This window comes from Megalops cyprinoides, chromosome 9, assembly GCF_013368585.1.
Source record: "Megalops cyprinoides isolate fMegCyp1 chromosome 9, fMegCyp1.pri, whole genome shotgun sequence".
NCBI lineage: Eukaryota > Metazoa > Chordata > Actinopteri > Elopiformes > Megalopidae > Megalops > Megalops cyprinoides.
In genome coordinates, this window is record NC_050591.1 from 9,838,363 (window position 1) to 9,859,791 (window position 21,429).

General features: G+C 41.6%; 1 protein-coding gene across 1 annotated transcript in view; it reads right to left on the bottom strand.

Annotated features, from left to right (window-relative positions):
• Positions 1–12,250: 12,250 nt before the first annotated feature.
• Positions 12,251–21,429, bottom strand: part of igsf11 (immunoglobulin superfamily member 11) — a 92,305-nt gene continuing 83,126 nt past the window's right edge. Inside the window, exons 4-7 of the mRNA XM_036537113.1 lie at positions 20,912–21,067; positions 18,760–18,882; positions 17,127–17,274; positions 12,251–12,761 (exon numbers count right to left, since the gene is read on the bottom strand). Coding sequence (XP_036393006.1) covers positions 12,296–12,761; positions 17,127–17,274; positions 18,760–18,882; positions 20,912–21,067 — 893 coding nt within the window. The 3' untranslated portion in view covers positions 12,251–12,295. The remainder of the gene's footprint in view (positions 12,762–17,126; positions 17,275–18,759; positions 18,883–20,911; positions 21,068–21,429) is intronic.

Here is a 21,429-nt window from a genome sequence, read left to right on the forward strand (position 1 = left end):
ACAGCTCAGGAGCCTCTGGGATTGCACAGAAAAACTTGTGCCGGAAAAAGGTTCATCTTCAATGGTGTCATTACCAGAATAAAGACCATTACACCATTTCATATTTATACTATATTAAATAATAGCAATTATTCATGTTGCTACCACAAGTACTTGTGCCAACATGCCTGTATGGAAAATAGAAATCAGTGGCAGAGTTAAAATATTATACATTTGGTGCTACATATTTGCATCATTTCCTGTTATTTTTCTTTGATTTTTTTTTCTTCTCATATCATTTTTTCAGCCATGTCAGAATCGTATCAAGAGCTGAGGAAACACATTCCTCCGAATATCCATTGATCGTGATCTTTCCTTTCCCCTTATGTCACAGCCTTGAAAATTTGAAAAGAGAAAAAAGAAAAAAAATCTCCTACGGAGAAGAGAAAAGACAAGGTCTTGAGATGTGGAGCGCCCTGATTTAGAAGCCATTTATTTTGCACGGGCATTGTCAGTCGGGCCACCTTGTCACCTGGAGTTGTTCATAATGAAAGGCAAAAAGGGGAGGTGGCGTAATTGACTTCAAGCTGAGGGTTATCATTCAGGCCTTACTGTACGGACGCCGTTGCCCCCGCTGCCGGTAATCAATGGCGCTTTGTGTGGGTAATGGAAATCCAACCGCTTCCTCCCCAAGAACAAAAGTGCGCTTGGAAAAGAAATTTGAACCCGCTCGATGGCTGGCCGCGGGTTTGTTGTTATTGCTCACAGTTAAACAGTCGTGTTGTTTTGGTACGCACCCAGTGAGGTGAGGGACATAGGGGGGAAAGAGGCTCGGCTCTGTTCCCTCTCTGAAAGAAGGTCATTCGACAGCGCCCGGAGGTTTATTGAAAGTGCTTGTGAAATATTGGCCCGCATCGAAAATCTTACATATGTTGAAACCAGTAAACTGACCATTTCTCATGGACAATTGGCCTGTCCTTCATTCATTATTGCTGATGCACACTCTTTTTAGTTATCCGTGTACTGTCTTAAATATCGGAAAGCCTTAAAAAAACAACTGCAATAACAACTGAAAATGATTAAACTTTTATAAACTACTAAGTATTTATTTTAACTCTACCCAAAAAGGCTCTGTATGTGTGTGGTTCGGTATTCTTTGAGGCAAAACATAATTTGTAGCAAAACAAAATTTCTGTTTGACATTATGTCGTTTTTTTAAATATGATCAAAATGCAAGGCTATCTCTATTAGATTCTCTCTGGGCTGAACAGACACACAAGCATTTGCTGCTTTGGTGAGTAATCTCTGGCATATTTATATATACTGGACATTTCATCATTACAAACACTCTACTTTCATATTACTACAAGATAATATGAAAGAAGATATCAGCAATATATTTTTCAGTCATCAAAATGTTGTACATCAGTCATATACCACATTCATGATGTTCTACAGGAATATGAATTATATTGAAGGATATCCCTAATATTTTATGTTAAATGTTTAGGTTTTGTATAGTCTAAAGCAACAATCCATGAGGTATTTAATGAAATCAGCACACTGGATTGACTTATGGATGTTTCATTCAGAATGCTGGTCACAAAATATTGTAAATACAATACGTTTATTGACATTCAATTTAATCGGTACCCAGCAAGAAATTAAACACGTGCTATGGGAGACAATTGCCACTGTGCTGGTGAGTCAATATCTAGTTACATGTAACATTGATGTGTCCATTTTTTTCTTCTCTTGACACAGGAGACTCATTAGTCAGTGGTAAGCGCTTGACTTCAAAGACCAGAGGCTGAAGAAGATGGTCATTAATGGTAAAATATAAAATTATATAAATGACTTCAGAAAAGACAAACATCCATTTTTGGTCATGATTGCATAGTCATGTTTGAATTTGAACCACAGAAATGAGGGTGAGCTATGTATCGCCCAAAACTGCAATCCAAGCTTGAATGTCGCAGGGTTTGTTTCAAGCTTTCTTCAGTCTGGCATAAAGAAGCTGGTGAAAAACATATCAAGGAGTGGAGTGTCCAGAAGCTGAGGTGGGGTGGGAGGGCACTTGGGGCTGGTGAGGCGTGTGGGTGCAAATTGACACTGTGACTTCCTCTGCCCCTTCCCCTGCCTCTGAAAGCCTCCTAAATTAGGCTGCAGCAGAGGGGGTGGTGAGGGCAGCCCCACACACCGCTCTGAGGGATGAGGGCCCTGCCGACCTCTCATTAAGGTGCAATTAGGAGACGTCACCACAGAGCTCTGTGCTCCTTACGAGGTACTGACTCCTCCCGCTCGCCACAGGTGGCGGCCTGTGTACGGAGCCATAAAAAGTAGAACGAAGACATGAAAAACAGATTTTATTCCATGATGACAAAAGGTAGAGGAATTGCACGTGTAACCCCTACCACCAAATACTGTACTTATGCTAAAAAGAGGTTCTGAGTCACTGTGGATGTTGACTGGCCCAGTGGGGGAGGTGTTAACCCCTTGTGTCCCAGTCAGATTCTCCAATCAGCCATCGCAACGCTGCTGCTGGATCACAGCTGATTGGTTGTGCAATACCTCACACTCTTTACCCGCCCTGTTCCGCCAGGTCGTCACAAGGAGTTCTCAGATGACCTTTTACGTTTGTGATTAAATAAAGGTTGCGTGAAAGAAATGTATGTCGAAATGCAATTGGCTCACAGTCAGACCCACAACTGGCTACATACATCTCTTTGATATCCGTTCACTCAATGGAAGTGCATCCATCCAAAAAAACAGAAAATGATTTTTGCTACTTAAACTAAAGTTCAGGGACTGAGCACCGCTAACTGCCTCCACGCTAGGCTCTACGACTGTTCAATTGAGTATCAGCAAATGTCTGAAATTCATTTTGTTGTCTGAAAACTCATTTAGCGAGCTGTTTTTTTTTTTGTTGTTGTTGTTGTTTTCATCGCTCGCAGCTGGTATAAATGGCCCTTTATTCTGGCTGATTAAGCAGTATGCAAAGCAGCCCAGTGATACCATCGCCGTGAACGGAAATGGGCAAAACTGTCACCCAACGGGACGTGAACAAGCAGGGAGGCGGAGGTCTTGCCAACACCCCAAATTAAGAGACCAAAAAAAAAAAGCCTAGCTAAAGAGAGTGGTTATCGACAAAGCCTGTCACTGTGATGAACTGAGAGAGAAATGGCTCGCCACTGCGGTGATCAGTGCAACTTGTACCCACCCAAGAGGCAATTTTCCACCAAGTGAGTCCGCTGATTACAGACCGGTTTGTGCGCCCCGGGTGGGCCCAGGCGGCTGCGCTCACGGTGCTGGTGTAAAGAGAGAAAGAGCGTGGCTTGGGGGCGGGTGGGGGATAGCAGCGGACGGTCACTGCTGAGAGAGAAAGCACCGGTAATCACGTTCGTGTTTCAGATTACCTGGATCTGATTGGATCTGGGCGCCTTCTTTCTGCCAGGCTGACTGGAGATCCTTTGAATTTGCATCAATTAATTGAAAATGTTGAGTGTAGAGTGGTGTGACGGGTTTTAAAAACAACTCTTCTGTCAAATCCTATGGCAAAAAAAAACATGAAAAATGATTACTTAGCTTATTGGCAACCCTTTTGCATTGCTTTAAACCCCTTTAAATCCGTGAATCCATTTGACAGTCCTGCTATTGTCATTATGTATATGACCACTGAATGGATGGGCCGCCTATTTAGAAAGCCGCACTCAGCTTTGGGGAAGAGCTCTGTCTGGGTAAGAGAAAGACCTACACAGCAGCTTGCGTCATTTGCTGAAACTCAATGGGCAGGTGTCCGTTTGGACGGATGATACATGAATCTGCTTTGTAAAAGGCATCAACTTTTTGTGTGTTTGTTGCTTCCAACTAAATATTTTCCCTCAGTTTCATTTTCAAGCAGTCTCTGTAATTGTTTCTAGAAAGCACACAGTTTATTCCAAGCTCCCATAAGGAATGCATCTCAAATGAAAATTTTAAGATGAACTAACAGCTCTGAGTTTCCACAAGCACTGCATTAGCTGTTATGATTCACAAGCAGGGAAGCAGCGTTCTCGAACAAGCCCCTAAAGAACAGGTGAGGATTAAATGATTTTTTTCCCATTGTCAATTCCCCCCAATCCACATTTTTTATAGAGCCAGGTGGAAAACTCCCAGACTCCTATGAATCACCCTCATGATGTTGCATTGCTATTGCCCTCCCAGCAACCGAGAGCCCTCTGAGCACGAGTCTTACAGCGGGAAGGCATTCTCCCCCCTCACGTCCTCCCCGCTGTTCCTGACCGGCCAGCTTTGCCCCATACTTGATCCACCGGGGGAGGGGGCGAGGTGGGGGGCAGACAGAGAGAGGCTGGAACACTCAGAGGAGAATCGCACCGGACTACACACCGTAAAAGTGTCACGTCGTCAGCGGCGGCACTATTCAAAAACGAATGGCCGCGCATCACCGGCTTCAATCTGAAGATGCCCTTTTTCCGCAGCGGGTGCCGTTCCACCTGACGCAAATTGCGTAATCCATTTACGGAGCGGAGTCGCCGGGGGAAGACCCTCAGGCGAAACGGCAAAGTTCAAAAACACTCTGAAAAGTGGGCGGCGGCAAGCTACTGCCTTCAAATGTTTTAAATGACCTCAGTGCATGCTGTTCCACAAGAGAGTATGAGTGGGTGGGGATATTATGATTTGTTCTTTTTTTTTTTCTTTTTGACCTTTCACTCTATGGTAATTTCGCAATAGCGATGTATTGGTGACATTTATTTTTAATATTATATTACGAATAATGTTAATGGTTTCAGGGAGATTTTATTTATAAAACTCATAAAGAAACTAGTTACAAAACATTGTATCCATATTTTGATTTTTTACAAGGAAGTTATAGACAATCTGAAGACATTCAGATTGACGTTTGTTTGCCATCTTGTGGTTATGCTACAAACAAAAGTGCCTTCTACGAGAACTGCCGTCATACAGTTACAGAAATCCTTCCTGTTTACAATCTTATAAAACATTACAATGTGACACAGTGTAAGTCATTCCATTCTTTTGGCATGCATTCTCATAGCCGAACAGTCGACAAAATCTAAACACAATTTTTACTTAACCTCAGCTTAGCTTCCACCGAGCGCTCTGGAACAATCAATATGCCTTTTCAGCATTTCAATGTCATATTGTGTTTAAATTCATCAGCTGTTTCCAACAATCCAATTCCCCCGGGAATCAACCCTTGCATCTTCTGGCTTTGAGGCTTTTGGAAAAGGGGTCTCCTGTTTTATCATGTGGCAGACAAGACTTGAAAATGCATTACCCTTTGTGTTCACAGAGATGCGTAGGTTTTCCCAATCAGCAACTCATTTTGAATACTTCAAAATACTTGTCGAACAGTGCCACCTTGTGGTTCAATAAAATACAGTCCGTTTTAACAGGGGAAAGGACATGACAACTTTATCACATACTGATATGTAAGTTTTTTTAGAACAAAGCGCCGCAGACTTGTGTCTGACTGGCACTGTAGTGACTTGTTTGTCACTTAGGATAACCATAAATAAATCAAATCGGCGTTTTGTGATGAATGTTCTTTTTTATCTGAATGTGTTTATTTGCACTTGGAGAGAAACTTCGTGCCAAACAATGGCCAGATCTATTTGGAGTTCACAGTTATGATCCATACGCTACTCTCTTCCCTTTTTTCTTCATAGGTTGCACATACGTCATTAAATTGAACTTGATGTCGTTAGCCTTCGCCGCTTTTTATTCGGAGATGTATTCTACCAAAGCACCTGAATGGAATTTCTGAGGGAAATGAATGTAGGCTCGAATGTGAGGAATGATGCCGGTACTTCCAAGTTTCCTACGCTCCAACATGTATCGTGTAGAATGGCTCAGATCAGCCGTAGGAGTATTATATACTGTGTGACCTACCGCCAGATCTTTACTACGGCTCTAAGTAGACCTTTACGATTTTTCATGTAAAATCTTAAATGTCTATGGGCTGAAATAAATCATGTCTAGGGCTGACAATTTAATAAAGTTAAAAGGTTTCTGCGGCTATCAGCACTGGCAGGTACTTAAAATATACTTCAAATTGTCATTCCTGGCTATAAGATCATCTATCATAAGCAAAGAGGCTTTTTTCTTTCCTCTATAAATATACGAGTGCTCCTCGGACGGCTCCGGTTTTGCGATTATGAATCCTGTTCTTTTTTTGTGAATCCACAGAATAGATGTTAACAGCACAGTGTATTTAACACATGTTTGATTCATGCTATTCTCAGACAACCTGATGAAATCATAAATCTCCATTTCTCCCTTCCATACACTCGCTACTGCTTTTTGGTTCAAGTGCAAAAATCACACGCTGAGGTGTCTGCCAGGATGGCGACTGCCATTTTTCATTCCTCGGTTATTAGTACCTGCGCAGAGCGTATCAGTGAAAGCTCATGGTTTATGCTGAATCCCAACTTTAAAAGAGGAAGTACAGAAAAGGTGTATGCCTTGTGAAAATGTGTGGTGTCATCGAGCAGTTTAAAATTTTAATTATAAAATGCATTTTCTAATTAAGCTGCTACCAGATACTGGTATCTGTCAAATTTGTCAGATGTCTAGGCTACTTAATTGCCCGAGCTAGGAGTAGTCATGATTAATATAACTTAGGTTTTGTATTCATAAACTTAACATTATATTATGATAATGTTTTTTTTTTTTTTTTTGGTCTTAGAATTGAAATTGAAACGTGATTGCAATTGGCAGTATACAGAATCTAAAAGGATTACGCTGACGTCACCAGCTATCTTTTGGTGTCGCTGTTAAAACAGGGCGTACACCTGGTAATCAATGATAATATTATGCCATCTAGTGGACAATTTATATACTGCACTTGTGGTGTAGAAAATTGAGCATAAAATTACCAGTGAAATTATAGATCTCACGTACTCTGCTCTTAAACATACATCCCCTACCATGACACAGTAAGAATTTGTAAATAATGTGCTGATTATGTGTATTTATAATAACCAGATTATGGCTGAAAACGTATCACAGGACACTGGGGAAAGATAACATGATATTGTACACGCTCTAATGAACTTGCCTGGGAGACTGTAAAGAAAAAGAACCATTGTCAGCACCAAATGAAATTTATTAACAATATTATTCACTACAGCTGTAAATTCCTTTTCCTTATTTTACATCAATACAACAGTAAGTACAAGAGATATTTTACATATTTACAAAATTGATTACTGGCTATATATATTTATATACATGCAACTGGTTGAAATTATCGCCACAGTATATGGAGCACAGCTTGACTGGGTTTTGCAGTTACCTCCAATGGTAAATTAAGATAATTTAACAAAATTATAAAGAACAGGCAATGTACCCAGTATACTCTAAAAAGTGTTCACAAGGTCCATAAGTTTGATCAGTGGTGTCTTTAAATGTGTCTTGGCTTTACTTTCATGGTTAAGTTCGCATCAAACAAGTAAAACTCCATGTTTATAGAAGTAGAAATACCTATCGAGCTTGAAAAGATAAAAAATATGCATCAGCATTTGAATGTGCTATGCCTTATGTTTCATGACCATATTTTTATGCTGTTCGGAACGTGATAGAGGAGTGTTTTTTACTTTATTGGCTCATCGTAACTGATATTTTAAAAATGCTCTGTAGCTTCCAGGTGGGGTCTCCGCCTTTATTTCGGAACACTGTAAAACTAGGCTTCTGTATATCAGTTTCTCTTGTGTGTCTGTAACACAAACAAAGGTAATTCATATATATTTTGACTTTGATCAGTGAGCACCCAGATGGAAGAAATACCTACTGCAATCTTTGCAGTGTTGTCAATAGTGTGTTTTCAATTTTATATCTACACAAACTGAATTTGAGGAATCTGCCAGTCAGTTCTCACAAAGGACAGCAAGACGAACTTACTTTATAAACCCACACATTGTGTATACGCATCTATGTGGATTCACATAGAAAATACTGTACACATCTGAATGTCCCCATATCATTATATTGGCACACTAGCTTCTTCACAATGCTGACATTGCTTTTCATATTTCCTGGCAGGTATTGGTTGTCTCTGTTGTTAAGCGGTAATATTTTGTGGTGGACATGAAGTTCACTCAGACGCTTGACCGTTAGTGAGGTCAGTTTACTGCTCGAGGTACAAGTTGAAATACAAGCAAATGCTGAGCTAGGGCCAGATTCCCTAACCACAATTCTAACCTTAACCAGTTTAAACTCAGCAGCAAAACTGGTCCTAGATGAGTGACTTCTGCCTGGAGCATTAAACTGACTTCAGTCTGTTTAGACTTAAATGAACAAATAGAGGTGCAAATTCATACAAAAAGAATGAAAAGGTCCAAAGTATGACTTTTGAATTGTGCACACCTTGCATCACCCACACAGGGATGGAGGGGGATTCAAACCATCGTTACGCAACGCTTTCAAAAATCCCACTACATTACAGAATGGGATTTTCTTTATTCAGTAGCAAAGGACATCCCGTACATTCTAATACTGGATCACGGAGGTTATTTTCCAACACCTTGAGACAGACCAATGTGGACCGTGGCATTCATAAAGAAAATAAAAACTAGACTGATATTGTTTTCCACAAGTACAGCATTACTTTATGGCTTCATATTAATTCTGGAGTACTTGATTTGAGATTTGGTTAGATTTAACCCTACTTTGGCCAAATACTGAACACCTCTTGCTTCAGACAGTGTATGGTCACCCCTGTTTCACAGACAAAGAAATATCTTATTTCAAATGAAAACTAGCAAGATCAAGAATCGCTATGCACTGCAGTTGAGTCAGCTGTGGAGCTTTTTGTGTTAATTGTGGAAAATAAAGGGACCGCATACCTTCATGCATCAATCAAAGTGTGCACTTAAAAGAGAATGGTGCCATAAAATGGCTCCTAAGCCATCTGCATTGTCTCTCTTGAGCATGCCATGAAATTGCTGACATTGGCCAAGGATCGCATGTCTCCCTGCACAATTTGACCTTTTCCCTCATTAGATTTTGGAAAAAAATCTGCCAGTTTGTCTTTGACCCTGAAACCACCAAGCCGGCCTTCAAGGCTGAACCATTCTGAAGCCAGCCATCAGCATTCAGTCCTTATTATCCAATATAGTCCATATGGACACACTGCATGAATGAAATGTCATTGAATCTGTGCAGGAAATTTTCATTTCAATCATTCAAGCATTGTATGTGCATAATGGATAATGGATACACTTATGTCCTATTGTGCTGGAAGTCGCTCCGATTAAGAGTGTCTGCTAAATTAATGTAATGTAATGTAATGTGTGTGTGTGTGTGTGTGTGTGTGTGTGTTTTAATTTTATTTATTTATTATACACAATAGGCCAATCCAGTTGTGGATATTATATCAGAATGACAGTCGGCTTGGCAGTGAGGGACTTAACCCACAAAACTTGGAATTTGCATCTCTTTATTACCTTATTATGGTTTCCACTCAGATCACACTTACACTTTCCATAACTGACCTTTTCAATGACTTTTTAAGGATAAGTGTAAGATTTTCAATGACTATTTGTATTGCTGCCACAAAATGCATTCTCAGACACATCACTTCAAAAGAAATGGTTTAATTTCTGTGCAGACACACACTTGTGGATACTTTGGGTCAAACACAGCTGAAGTCACAGTCCTCAATGAGACAACACGCTAGCTAATGGGTTAATAGCATCAGCACAACATTGCTACACTTTTGAGTGAGTTAGCAAGATAGATTTTTGTACTGATTGTATTTTAATTTTTTATACGTGTTGGTTATTACTATTATAACTATTTCCTTGACTTTTCAAAATACCATGCGATATTTGATCACTTTCCATGATGTTTCCATGACTTATGGATATAAATATGTTCAACTTTTTTTTAACAGTGGAAACTATGCTTATTTAATAGTTTGAGGGCAAAAGTCAAATTATGAGTGTATGAAAGACCTAGAGAGATCACACATCCATGGTAATGTGCATGACTTGTGTAGATTCTGGATGCACCAGGATCTACCTGCATTTGACATGCGAGATGAAAAGTACTGAATATGTGGATAAGCAAGGATGTAAAAACTAATAGTTTTAGTTTTTTGGTGGAGTTTTAGTGGAGTTCAGTTTTGGTAGAGTGCTCCCAAACAATGTCTTCCTCTTAAATTTGCTTAACAAACCCCCAGAAACAAATCAAAGACAGAAGGATTAAGGTGTCTGTCAGTAATACTAGTATGCATTCATTCAACGGACAAGCTGTAACAGAACAGTGGCTTCTTAATATTATTGCTGCTATGGTATCAAGTGACTTTGGTCATCCCAGAAGAGGGATATTGAACATTATTTTTCTATACGTGTTCAAAATGAAAAATCATTTGATAAATTATGGTGAGAGATAATGTCCAGTAACTTACTGAATCACCACCTTGACCTGATCAAATTGGAAAGCAGGATGTGCATTTCCGAAACTCTGGAGGGGGTGTCAGTTAAGGCTTGCTACAAAAATATGTGACCCAAAAATACAAACTGCCTCTTAAGTGTCACAATATGTGCTAGCAAAGCAGTGTGCCCTATGTGAGAATAGTCTGAAAGTGTCCCGTATGCTGTACTTCATCTGACTGTACTGGATAAGGGGAATCTTGAATGCACTATATTATGATGCTGGTCTGGAATTGTACTATGCAGCCAGAAGTAGTCATTTTATTTTATTTATTATTTTATTATTTCATAACTGTATGTTCTGTAAAAATTACTGAATGTATCCCTTGCTGTAATCATAATTGCAACTAGCAATGGCAACTTTGGGATGGATCCGAAGTCCCTTATTTACAAGTGCAAGAACACCTTCCACAAAACCTTGTAAAGTTTCTATGATTAAAAAATAAAGAAACTTCTTCAGTTAAGACACAAGAGTTATATTCATTGGGCAAATAAATTTGTTGTTGTTTTGTTTTTTTGTTTTTTTTCAAAAAACATAACCTGAACTAGTTATATTATTTACAGTACAAAACAGCAATCATAAGTATATATATAGAGCGAACAACCCTTTACATAAAATCTTTTATAAAGTATATATGAAACAAGATGTAGACCCCTGTTATGTTTCCAAAGCAGCGCTGGTGTAAAGTGGATTTTTACAAGAGGAAAAACTTGCAAGAGCAAATCAACTCAAAAAAACATATCAACATAAACTACAAAACCAACCTTTGCTGTAAGACTGTGCTTTTGAACTGAAAAATCAGATTAAAAGAAGCAGGTAACGTGACAGATTTCCACAAAAACCTTACAGTTAAACCAAAATTAACATTCATACCACGTCTTATGTGCTAATATTGGTCTTTGCCGTCTTTTGCAGGAGTGTTAAACCACAGCTCAATTTCTCCAGAAACATTTAACCCATAACTTCTACATCCACAGTAATGAACACCTGCTTGTGGAATTTAATGAATAGATTAAGACTGAAGAAAGTAAGACTCGTCTTCCATACATTCTAATATCAAACTTTCCTTTTGACAAATTCAGTTACAGTGCAAACCCACAAAAAACAATCTCAAATGGGGAACGAGATACAGCATATAAACCTTGTTCAGTAATGTTTTTTTTTTCCTCTGGTGACATGAATTTAAGTTTCTGAAGCCTCTATATCTGTCTGCCAAGTACCCCCTAAACACCACTGGCTGGTTCAGAGGTCAGTTCTCCTACCATGACATTCTAACTGTTCTACAGTGTCATGGGATCTATAATTTTTTTCTTCACATTATTCTTTGCTTTCATTAAAAAACCATGCATTGTTTTATTTACACGAACCGGAACAAACCTCCATGTTACTCTCTTTCTGGAGTGCTAAGGCCATTTCTATCATCAGAACTGTATTTAAGACCCCTGTAGTGAATTGTACATCTTACTATCACATGAAACGCACGCGTGCACATAAATTAGCATAATCTAAAATGCTGTGTCTTACAATGTGCTGTTACAGCTTAGCAGTATTGCATGTCTAAACTCAACTCTCCTTTTTCACTGGGTTACCTCCCTACAGGCTACCATTCCGTCTTCCCCTTAGCGTATAAAACGCATCCGAGTTTTAACAAATGAAAAAAAAAGATCAATAAACAAAATAATGTGAAAAGAATACAAAATAAACCAGGAAGAAAGATCACCAGGCGCTGCTTTTGTGACGAAGCGTCCGGAAAGTTGGCATCGAGCGAACTCTACTGCTGTAAAATCCAGTTCTGTTGAACACGGGAGGAGGAGGAGGAGAAGGAGGAGGAGGGGACGGAGTCGGGGGGAGGGCAGTCTTATACCAGCGAGCCGGCTCTGCTCTGTGCGGGCACCATGACGGGCACGGCGCCCATGCGTTCCAGCGTGGCCTGGCTCACGGCGTACGAGTGCGTGTGCTGCTGCCCGTGGGGGGCCACCGGCTTCAGGCTGATGGAGCCGTTGCTCCGGACCATGGCGGGCGGGGAGGGGGCGGAGTTGGTGGTGACCACCAGAGTCTTGGGCGGGGGGAGGGTGTGGCTGCCGTTGGTGTAGGCGGGGCGGGCCGGGGCGGCGGGCCCCGTGGCCGAGTGGCCAGACGAGAAGGTCTGCCGCGTGTCGCCGTTGTAGCGCGTGTAGGAGTTGGTGTCGTAGTTGGGCTTGGGGTTGTGCCAGTAGCGGCTGTTGTAGGTGTTGGTGGACGTCAGGGTGTCGTTCTCCGACGACGAGGCGTCGGCGTGGAATGCCTTGACCGACGACGACCTCTTGGGAGGCAGGTCATCTTCCCTAATCGAAACAGAAGACACGGAAATGAGCTTCCAGTGCACTTTTAACTTGATAATTTGGGTTCTGCTGGGAAAAAGTTCCTCACTCTTATTTCCAAGAAATACCAATAAAGACTGCTTGCATTTGCAAATGCAAAGTGCCTGAAATGCACTCTTAGTGCTAGATTTGTAATTAGTAGTTAAGCGAGTCAGTGGGGTTTTTTTTTCCCGTTTATTTGGTGTAATTCATCTGATTCAGTTCCAGCCTTTTGAGACATTTGCAGCCTTGTTCATTAAGTGCTCTTACGCCTTAAGACATGCCTCACAGGAGGTTAAAGGAACTCTGTAATTATTATTAGTAAATGGATGCAAATGAACCTCTCCTCAGCTTGCATAAGAGACCACTCGCTGAGGTTAGTGGATGCAAAACGCCTTAAAGGGAACTTCATCAAAAAAAATAATAATAATAATGAAAATTAATGAAACGTGTTGTTTCTAACCTCGAGACCAGTATTCCAGTGATAAAACGCAAACTCAGTGTGCCTGTGTCACAAGGCTGAGTAGATTCTCTGATTACTAAATTACATGGATGCTTCATCTCTTGTGTTTTGCCTTGACCCTCAGTCCATCCAGGTAACATGGGTGACACAGGCATATTGAGGACATGCTTTGGGTCCTGCTAATAAACTCACTACATCACAGCATGTAGCGAAGGGTGAGAGCAGTCACCCCCCCCGGCCTTGAACCCAGGTCTACAGGGTACCAACCATGCAACTTTGACCACGACGCCAAAGAGCCAGGCTCGTTGGTCGGGCAGTCAAAGCACATACTCAACCGTAGTGACAGCACTCCGCCGTCCCCTTCAGGAAGCACGCCCATGCGCTTCACGCACCATGGCATCCCTCGCTACACAGTATTACAATCAACATGCTAATGCGTATAGCATTTCCTTCTCAAACAGCAGAGCACTCCTAGCTAGGTTAAAAATGCATGTACTCAGAGACTTAGGACAATGCTTTATTTTGCTCATCCAAATGCATCTAGATTTAATCTGCTAGCTGTGGGTGACAAATCTGCTTCTACAGAGTTGTCCCTGGCTTCTGTAATAGCACGGCTGCATTTATGCATTTTCAAAATGAGTTCACCTAAAAATAACAATGAAAGATTTCTGTCCCACATATTTTATCATGTAATAGCTATGTGATGACACAGAAAGGGAAATCGCATATTGGGTAGCCAGCTAACTAGATCTTTCTCATTTTGGCATTCACAGAACATCAGTTCTGGGCCCATATTCATCAAGGATCTGAGAATTATACCTAGAAGCCCTGCTAAAAGAAGTTCTAGGAGTAAACAGAGTCATATCTCACAGTAGGCAATGGGTGTTATTTATGAAGCTTCCTGCTTCCTGCTCTCAGCTGGTAATACGACCATTTCCTATGAGTAGATCTCAGTCGATTTTTACAATGTGTAAAGTGCCACAATTGAAGAGCAGTGATGACATTTTTCCACAGTTGGTCCCATATGTTGAGAAAATGCCCAATAAATACAACCTTTGACAGCAGTAGTGTTGTCATAGCACTGTAATTTGTGAACATCATCAAGCATTTAAAAAATGTGAATTCCAGCAAATTAGCACAGTTGGTTTCTGAATAATAAAAATTATAATTAATACCATTACTTGATGATTTTTGTTAATAATCACATTAATGAAATGTTTGTAAAGAATATATTGGTTTATTTTTTCATTATGGTTAAAAATAATATAATAGCACCAGTAGGTGACATCCTACTGGGGCAAACTTATTTTCAAAGAAAAACTTTGTTTGAAAATAATAAAACTTTCCAAGAACCACACTTTAAATTACTTTTATTAAAGAGGTAACCGGTGACATTCTTCTCACAGTGACAATGTCTCTGATGAGACACCTGATGAATATTAGCCCAGACCTGATTCTGATGCAGGAAGATGATCTGCGTTGAATGAGTGTGATATTAAAAGTCGTTATATTTAGCCTAAAAAAATCACCTCGTCCATATCATAAGCCTATTGTTTCACCAAGTTACAAAAATCAAATCAAACCAACAGACCTATTCTGTCCAACTGATTGATATGCAGCTGTGATCACAACAGCACAGCTAGCTACCTGTGGTGAAGGTACAACGAATGGGATTAACTATGACATGCTGATATACAAGGGCATAAAATACTGGTTAAATGAATCAAAGCACTGCAAAAAGGACTTGAAACACTCTTCTTCCACCGAACTTTGTAGTTGGCCTGATGTCTTACAGTACGATGCCATTGGTGTAAGCTGATGATCTGAAGACTGTGTGACATCAGGAAAACATCAACACTGAGTCTGGCAATCCAGCAATATGTAAATAACTGTAAGGGCAGCTTTTGTGATACACTAATGCAGTTTTGTTTGGTGACAGTTCCAGAACAGATTCTTCAACATATGTTGAACGGGCAATGGTTTAGGATTGAAACATTTTATCATAGTTGAACATTTATGTGCTACCCTTGAGTTTGATGGGTAGGTGCAAGCAGGTTCATAGAGATTTGAACTATAACTATACATTTTACAGCAGTTTCATATTCATATGCCTTGTAAGAAAGGTTTTCTGCGGGGGGAACTGAAATTGCCTACCAAGTACATTTTTTTTACTTGGTTGCTCATATATTTAACTGCTTCAAGAACCTCTACAGAAATAAGCAACTATAAATCAACATACTGCTTCACTTGAGTGTGTTTGTGTGTGTGTGTGTGTGTGTGTGAGACAGAGAGAGAGAGAGAGAGAGAGAGAGAGAGAGAGAGAGAGTTGGGGGGTGGCATTCGTTAGTTTTAATTATGTATGGAGACAAACTTTTAAAGGATGCCTTCAAAGAAACTGATGAGCTAAACGGAACATTTGCTTTTTGATGCTCATCTCCTTCCTTCGTTATAAATGCATTTTAGATTGAATATGGATTTACGAGATTGACAGCATGGATCTTTATGCATGGTTCACCTCTGCTGGCTATGCTTCTGCAACAGAGGAGCTGTGCGCTGTGATAATCAACTGCTGGGATAACAGGATGGTATATAGATGTACATATTAAACACCACATGCTTGCTCTGAAGAGCCCTGCATTTGACTTTACTGAACATTTTACATGTTTTTTTTATTATTATTATTTTCTAATATGAATAAGAAATGTTTTTTTTTTCTCTTATGGTTTGGAGTCTGGAGCCCAGGTGTGCGTGCATGTAAAAAGCTGCGTGTTTCTCTCTGATAACAAGAGAGATTTAATTTAATTCCAGCTAAGTTGTTTTCACAAACAAAAGATTGTGTTGCTTTACAGTGAAGCAACGTGATTTGTGTAATCCACCATGGTTGTGTCCGACCCACCTGACCGACAGACGGCACCGGTTTTGCATGAGAACGCTCACCATACATCGTCTAAGGTAGAAAGGAAGGGAATTATTCAGCCAATTAAACTAAGGGCTGATTAAATGACTAGACTGAGAATTTAGCCAGGATACTTCTCTTTCCAGTTAGTGCCCCAGGGTCTTTAATTACCACAGTGAGTCAGGACCTTGGTTTAATGTCTAACGCCAACGACAGGGTCTCCTACGGTACATTGGCCCCATCACTGCACTGGGCCACTGGTCCTGTGTTTGTTCCAGAGGGAAGACAGCCCTCGATTGGCCGACAAACATCACTTCCTGCAGCGACTTGGTTTGCTCTCATCCAACCCCAAACAGCTTCAGAAAGTTTCAGGGTAGCAGGGCTGCTGGCCTTAGTGCTTTAGAGAGCAATTTTAATGCTGGAACTTTTGCCATAACCAAATGTTTTGCACATTATTTTAATACTGCACATCTGCTTCGTCAACAAAAACAGTCTGTTCCTTGGCAGCGATCATGTATTTAACTTGTACTCCATAAATTATTAACATACTCTACAAAAAAATAATTCAAAAGACAGCAGAAGCTTTGGTTATAGGGAAACATCATGCCAACAATGTCAGATAGCAACAGTTCCAGATCACAAGACTGCAGGCTGCTTTGTGCATATCTGAAGGAATCCCTTCTCCCATTATACCTTTACCCACCATAGATCAGGCAGGGAAAGCAGGAGTGGTGACAGGTGCCAGCTGCTTTTCAAACAGCTCAGCGATGAATGTAAAGCACCGCAGGGCCGCTGGCCAACAGGCACAAGCTAATGACAAAACAAGGCCTATGGGAGAGCTCAATTTAATTCTCATAGTGCAGTGGATGAATAGCTTTTCCATCCTATTCCGACCGCTTCTCATTCGCGGGACATGGAGGGCTGGAAGCGTGCACGCCGATGAGGCGGGTGGAATCGTGATGTATGGAAGCAGAGGAGGGGTGGGATCTACCTGATCTCGTTGGGGATCTCGTCCTCCTCGTACTTGTTCTTGTTCTTCCAGTAGAAGAGCGTGACCACCACCAGGAGCGAGCAGATGATGACGGCCAGCACGCCCGTGGCGATGGTGCCAGCAATGAGGCCCACGCTCTGTGGCTGGGCTGGAGAGAGGGAGGGAGGGAGGGAGAGAGATGCTTTGGCAACATACAGTAAGGGTATACCTGTCATGGCAGTACAGCCAATAGCCAACTGAACTGGACAAAAAACAGAGAGAGGCTGAGAAAGTGAGAGGATACAGAGGGAGGGAGAGTGACAGGGAGTGAGAGAATGGCACAGAGAAAGAGGGCAAGACTGAGAATGACAACGAGAAGGGGACAGGGGCATACAGATAGAGATGGGAAGACTGGAAGACAGACAGAGAGAAAGAGAGAGGGTAGAGAAACCGAGAGACATTGAGAGAAAAAGCAAGAGAATCTCTGACAGAAGAGTTACTCTCAGGGTGGGACTGAGATGGACAACGCCCTGCTTGTTCAGTCACATGGTGGCTGAGGCAGCAGACCACACTTCCTTTGGAGACACGGCCAGCGAAGAAATGCTTCAGTATGTCTACACTGACCACTTGTTAAGTGTTTTTGCCAAGCAGATGAAAATGTTCTTTAATTACTCTTTAATTGCTATGATCAAGCCAGTCCAGATTCATAAAACACACCATTACCCAACAGTTCTCCAAGATGAACGCTGAATAGTATCTTTTTCACAGTTAAATAACTGGCATGGATTAAACAGTCCTTCCAAAACCAACATGGCAACATACTGCTTGAGCAAGCAATGTATATGAAAAATTTGACTAATGGGTTCTCGCATACATTTTGAAATACATGCACTTGAAGTGGTTAAGGTATCTCTACACGTTAATACTATGCTTGAAGTGGCTCGTATATAAACGCATGCATTAACATCTGAAAGGATTTGCAGTATGCCTTTACTGCCTTCACTGATTACACATACCGCTGAAAGGGAGGTGCATTACAGTGCATTGCACTTCAAATACAGCTGTCTCAGCAAAGCGGGAAGCAGAATCATGCGCGAAACCCAGCGAGGGCGATGAATATTTATCTGCTTTCGATAGCAGGGCCCGCATGCTGCGCCTCAGCCTTTGGTCTTCGCTGCATGGGAATGTGATTAAATTTACGGGCGGTCCACCCTTTATATGGCTCCTGCCATCTGTCTTTCATTTAATCTGATTATTTATTCATGTCTGCCGGCACCTGACCGCCATTGTGTGCAAACAGCGCATTGTCTGAGCCGCCGGCCAGCGGGCGCGTTTCCTGTAACGAGATTTGCGACCTGTGGAGATGTAGGGCTGGAGTGCAGCGATGCGGCTTTACCGTTATCCCCACAACCCCCCCCGGCGGGCTTGTGAATTCCTGTCAGCTGTTGCGCCAGGTGATGAATCGGAATTTTGGCCGGGCGGGGATGAGGAGGGCTGTTAGTGCGATGCAGCTTGCGTGCGCACTAGCCGGCAGATGGGCGACTGTAAACACCGGGCCCACGCTGGGATTACCGTTTCCTCTGGCGGTCTGTACTGCCGCCACCCCGAAAAACCCCCGACCCCCCCCCCGGGAGGACGGCTGCCCCGGACTTACGTGCCACCACCTGCAGGTTAAGGAGGCAGGTGCTCTTCCCGATGCCGTTGGAGGCCGTACACTGGTACAGGCCCGAGTTGCTGGTGCTGATGTTCCGCAGCGTTACCGTGCCTTGCATCTGGTCTGGGGGGACAGATCGGGTCCGGGGTTAAAACACAGAGCCAGGAGCAGGAGCGGAAAAACACCAGCGCGGGGTGCTGACGTCACAGGCACTGGGAGTGCTCAGAAGCGGAATTATAAATGATCCCAAAACATGCTGGCTTATTATCCGAGATCTGTTTAGACTCTGCTGAGATAGCCAAATAACAGGAACTGAATCAAACTGTTGACCCATCTGCTAATTCTCATTAAAAACAAAATACCAACTGTACACAAGAAATCCTTAAAATACAAATTTCAGTTGTGAACGCCAAATGTAAGAACAGCTAAATATAATAAATGTAGTTATTTCACCTGTTAATACATTGACATTAACATTATGATTTAACAATATTTTGGGCACAATCTAATGCAGGGCACTAAGGATTGTTAAATCGACACTTAACACAAACTTGAACTGAGGACCTGCTGTAGGCCAATGGAAGAGTTATTAAAGCTGACCACAAGTGTTTCTGTTTTAAATACATTACACTCTGTGAAATATGTCAGGTAGAGAAAACGTAAACATTTCAACATCAACACATTGATTAGAAGGAATTTGGAATGGTTCCTAATTAGAGCCATCATTTGTGTAATTTCTGTAATTTCTGGAATTGAACATATATACTGTGAAAATGTGTTAATGTAACTCTTTAAAGGTAAAATAAACACTGCCATATTAAAAGCTTTTTTATGTCAACTTTTTAAAGGAGAACCCTGGTCAAAAAATGAACTTGTCTTATGACATGCTGTCAAGGGCAAAGACTTAAAGGCATGACTGAGCACTTCTAATCACATCCCTTAAATCTAGTACAGAATTCAGAACCACAGAATTTAGCATATATTACAGAATAAGTGTACAATGCGGACCTGATGGAAAAAAAAACATTGTTTTGTGTGTACAGCAAGATTCTAGCTTCCCCTCATTTGTCATCCAAGAGATTAACACTTAACACTGAATGTTGTTTTTTATATGTAGCGGACCACAAATCAGGCAGCATCTCTCCATCACCGAACACTGCGTGCTTGTTGTTAGCTAGCTGCTGTTAGCGTGTTACTGCACTCACTGTCGAAGTACGTCATTTGCATAACTCAATCTTATTGGGTGGGCTGCCAAGACTGGCACTGGAGCCATGGCGTCTGCCTTGTTTCCCTCTGCAGCTGAGGGGCTGTTTCCATGTGTCACTCACTTCCAAGACGACAGAAAATAAGGGGCTTTGATGGCAACGTACCACCAGGGTTTTCCACATACCCGCCCTCCACTTTGAATTTTTAACCAGAGTTCTCCTCTAAACAACATACATTTCACACGTTTGTAAATACTGTTACTTTATGTCTGCTATTCATCATAAATAGCACCGTTCTGAGTAAATGACAGAGATTAGCTTGGGGTTGGATGCATATTTATGCCGCATTTATGAAATATGCCGATGATTCATTGTGCCTTTGCCAGATGCAGATTCATTTTTAATAATATCGTTATGCTGCTACCCTTAAGAAAAGGCTCCATGGAACACAACTTGTGTACAGACGGACATGTGGCAAAAAGGCTTGGAAAAAATCCAGGTATCGCACATCGATTATCTCAAACAAAGCCACAATGCACAGCTTCGTCCTTCCTACAGACGAGCGAATGCTGCTTTTCCAATGCAGGAATGCCTGGATTGACAATCAAAGCCTACAAAGTACAAAGTACAAAGCCTCTGTCGTCTGTCGGTCAGAGGGTAGCCTTGTGTCAACGGTAGCAGCATAAGGCAAGAGCCACAAGCCGTGCCAACAGCACAGCCGGGGAGAAGAGGCAGGAGAAGGCACCAAACAGCTCGGTCTCACACACACACACACACACACACGCACACACGCACGCACACACACACGCACGCACACACACATGTACCACAGAGGGTTGTGGGACGGGTCGGGGGGCAGCCACGGGCACTGCACACCACTCCAAGTACTCCTCATTTACCAGCGAACGTGGGGCAAAAGGGCACTCCTGCAGCCTGCACTTTAATACCTTGCATGGCAGTGTTGGGCAGCTTGGGCACGGACTCGAGCTTCTCCCAGGCGTAGGTGGGCGTGGGGATCCCTTCCTCCGAGGCGCACATTAGCATAATGTCACTCCCCACGTCCAGACTTCCCTGGATACGGCATGAGGGGATGGAGGGCGGCACTGAGGGAGGGGGGGATCACTATCATCATCATCATCATCATCATCATCATCATGACCATCATCATCCCTGTCCCCATCATCACCATTGTAAATCTTCATTACCATTTATCAGTGTATTTATCTGGCAGAAACTTTTACAGTGAGTGACCTCCAAGGCCACTATGGTCGAATGCAACATATCTCACTTGAGCAAACAACCTAAATTACAGTACAATTGTGTAAGTCTAAAACAGTGCTAATTAAAAACAATAAATATAAATAAATAAAATTATATATATATATATATATATATATATATATATATATATATATATATATATATATATATATATATATAATAGTGTCTACTAATTAAGAAAATT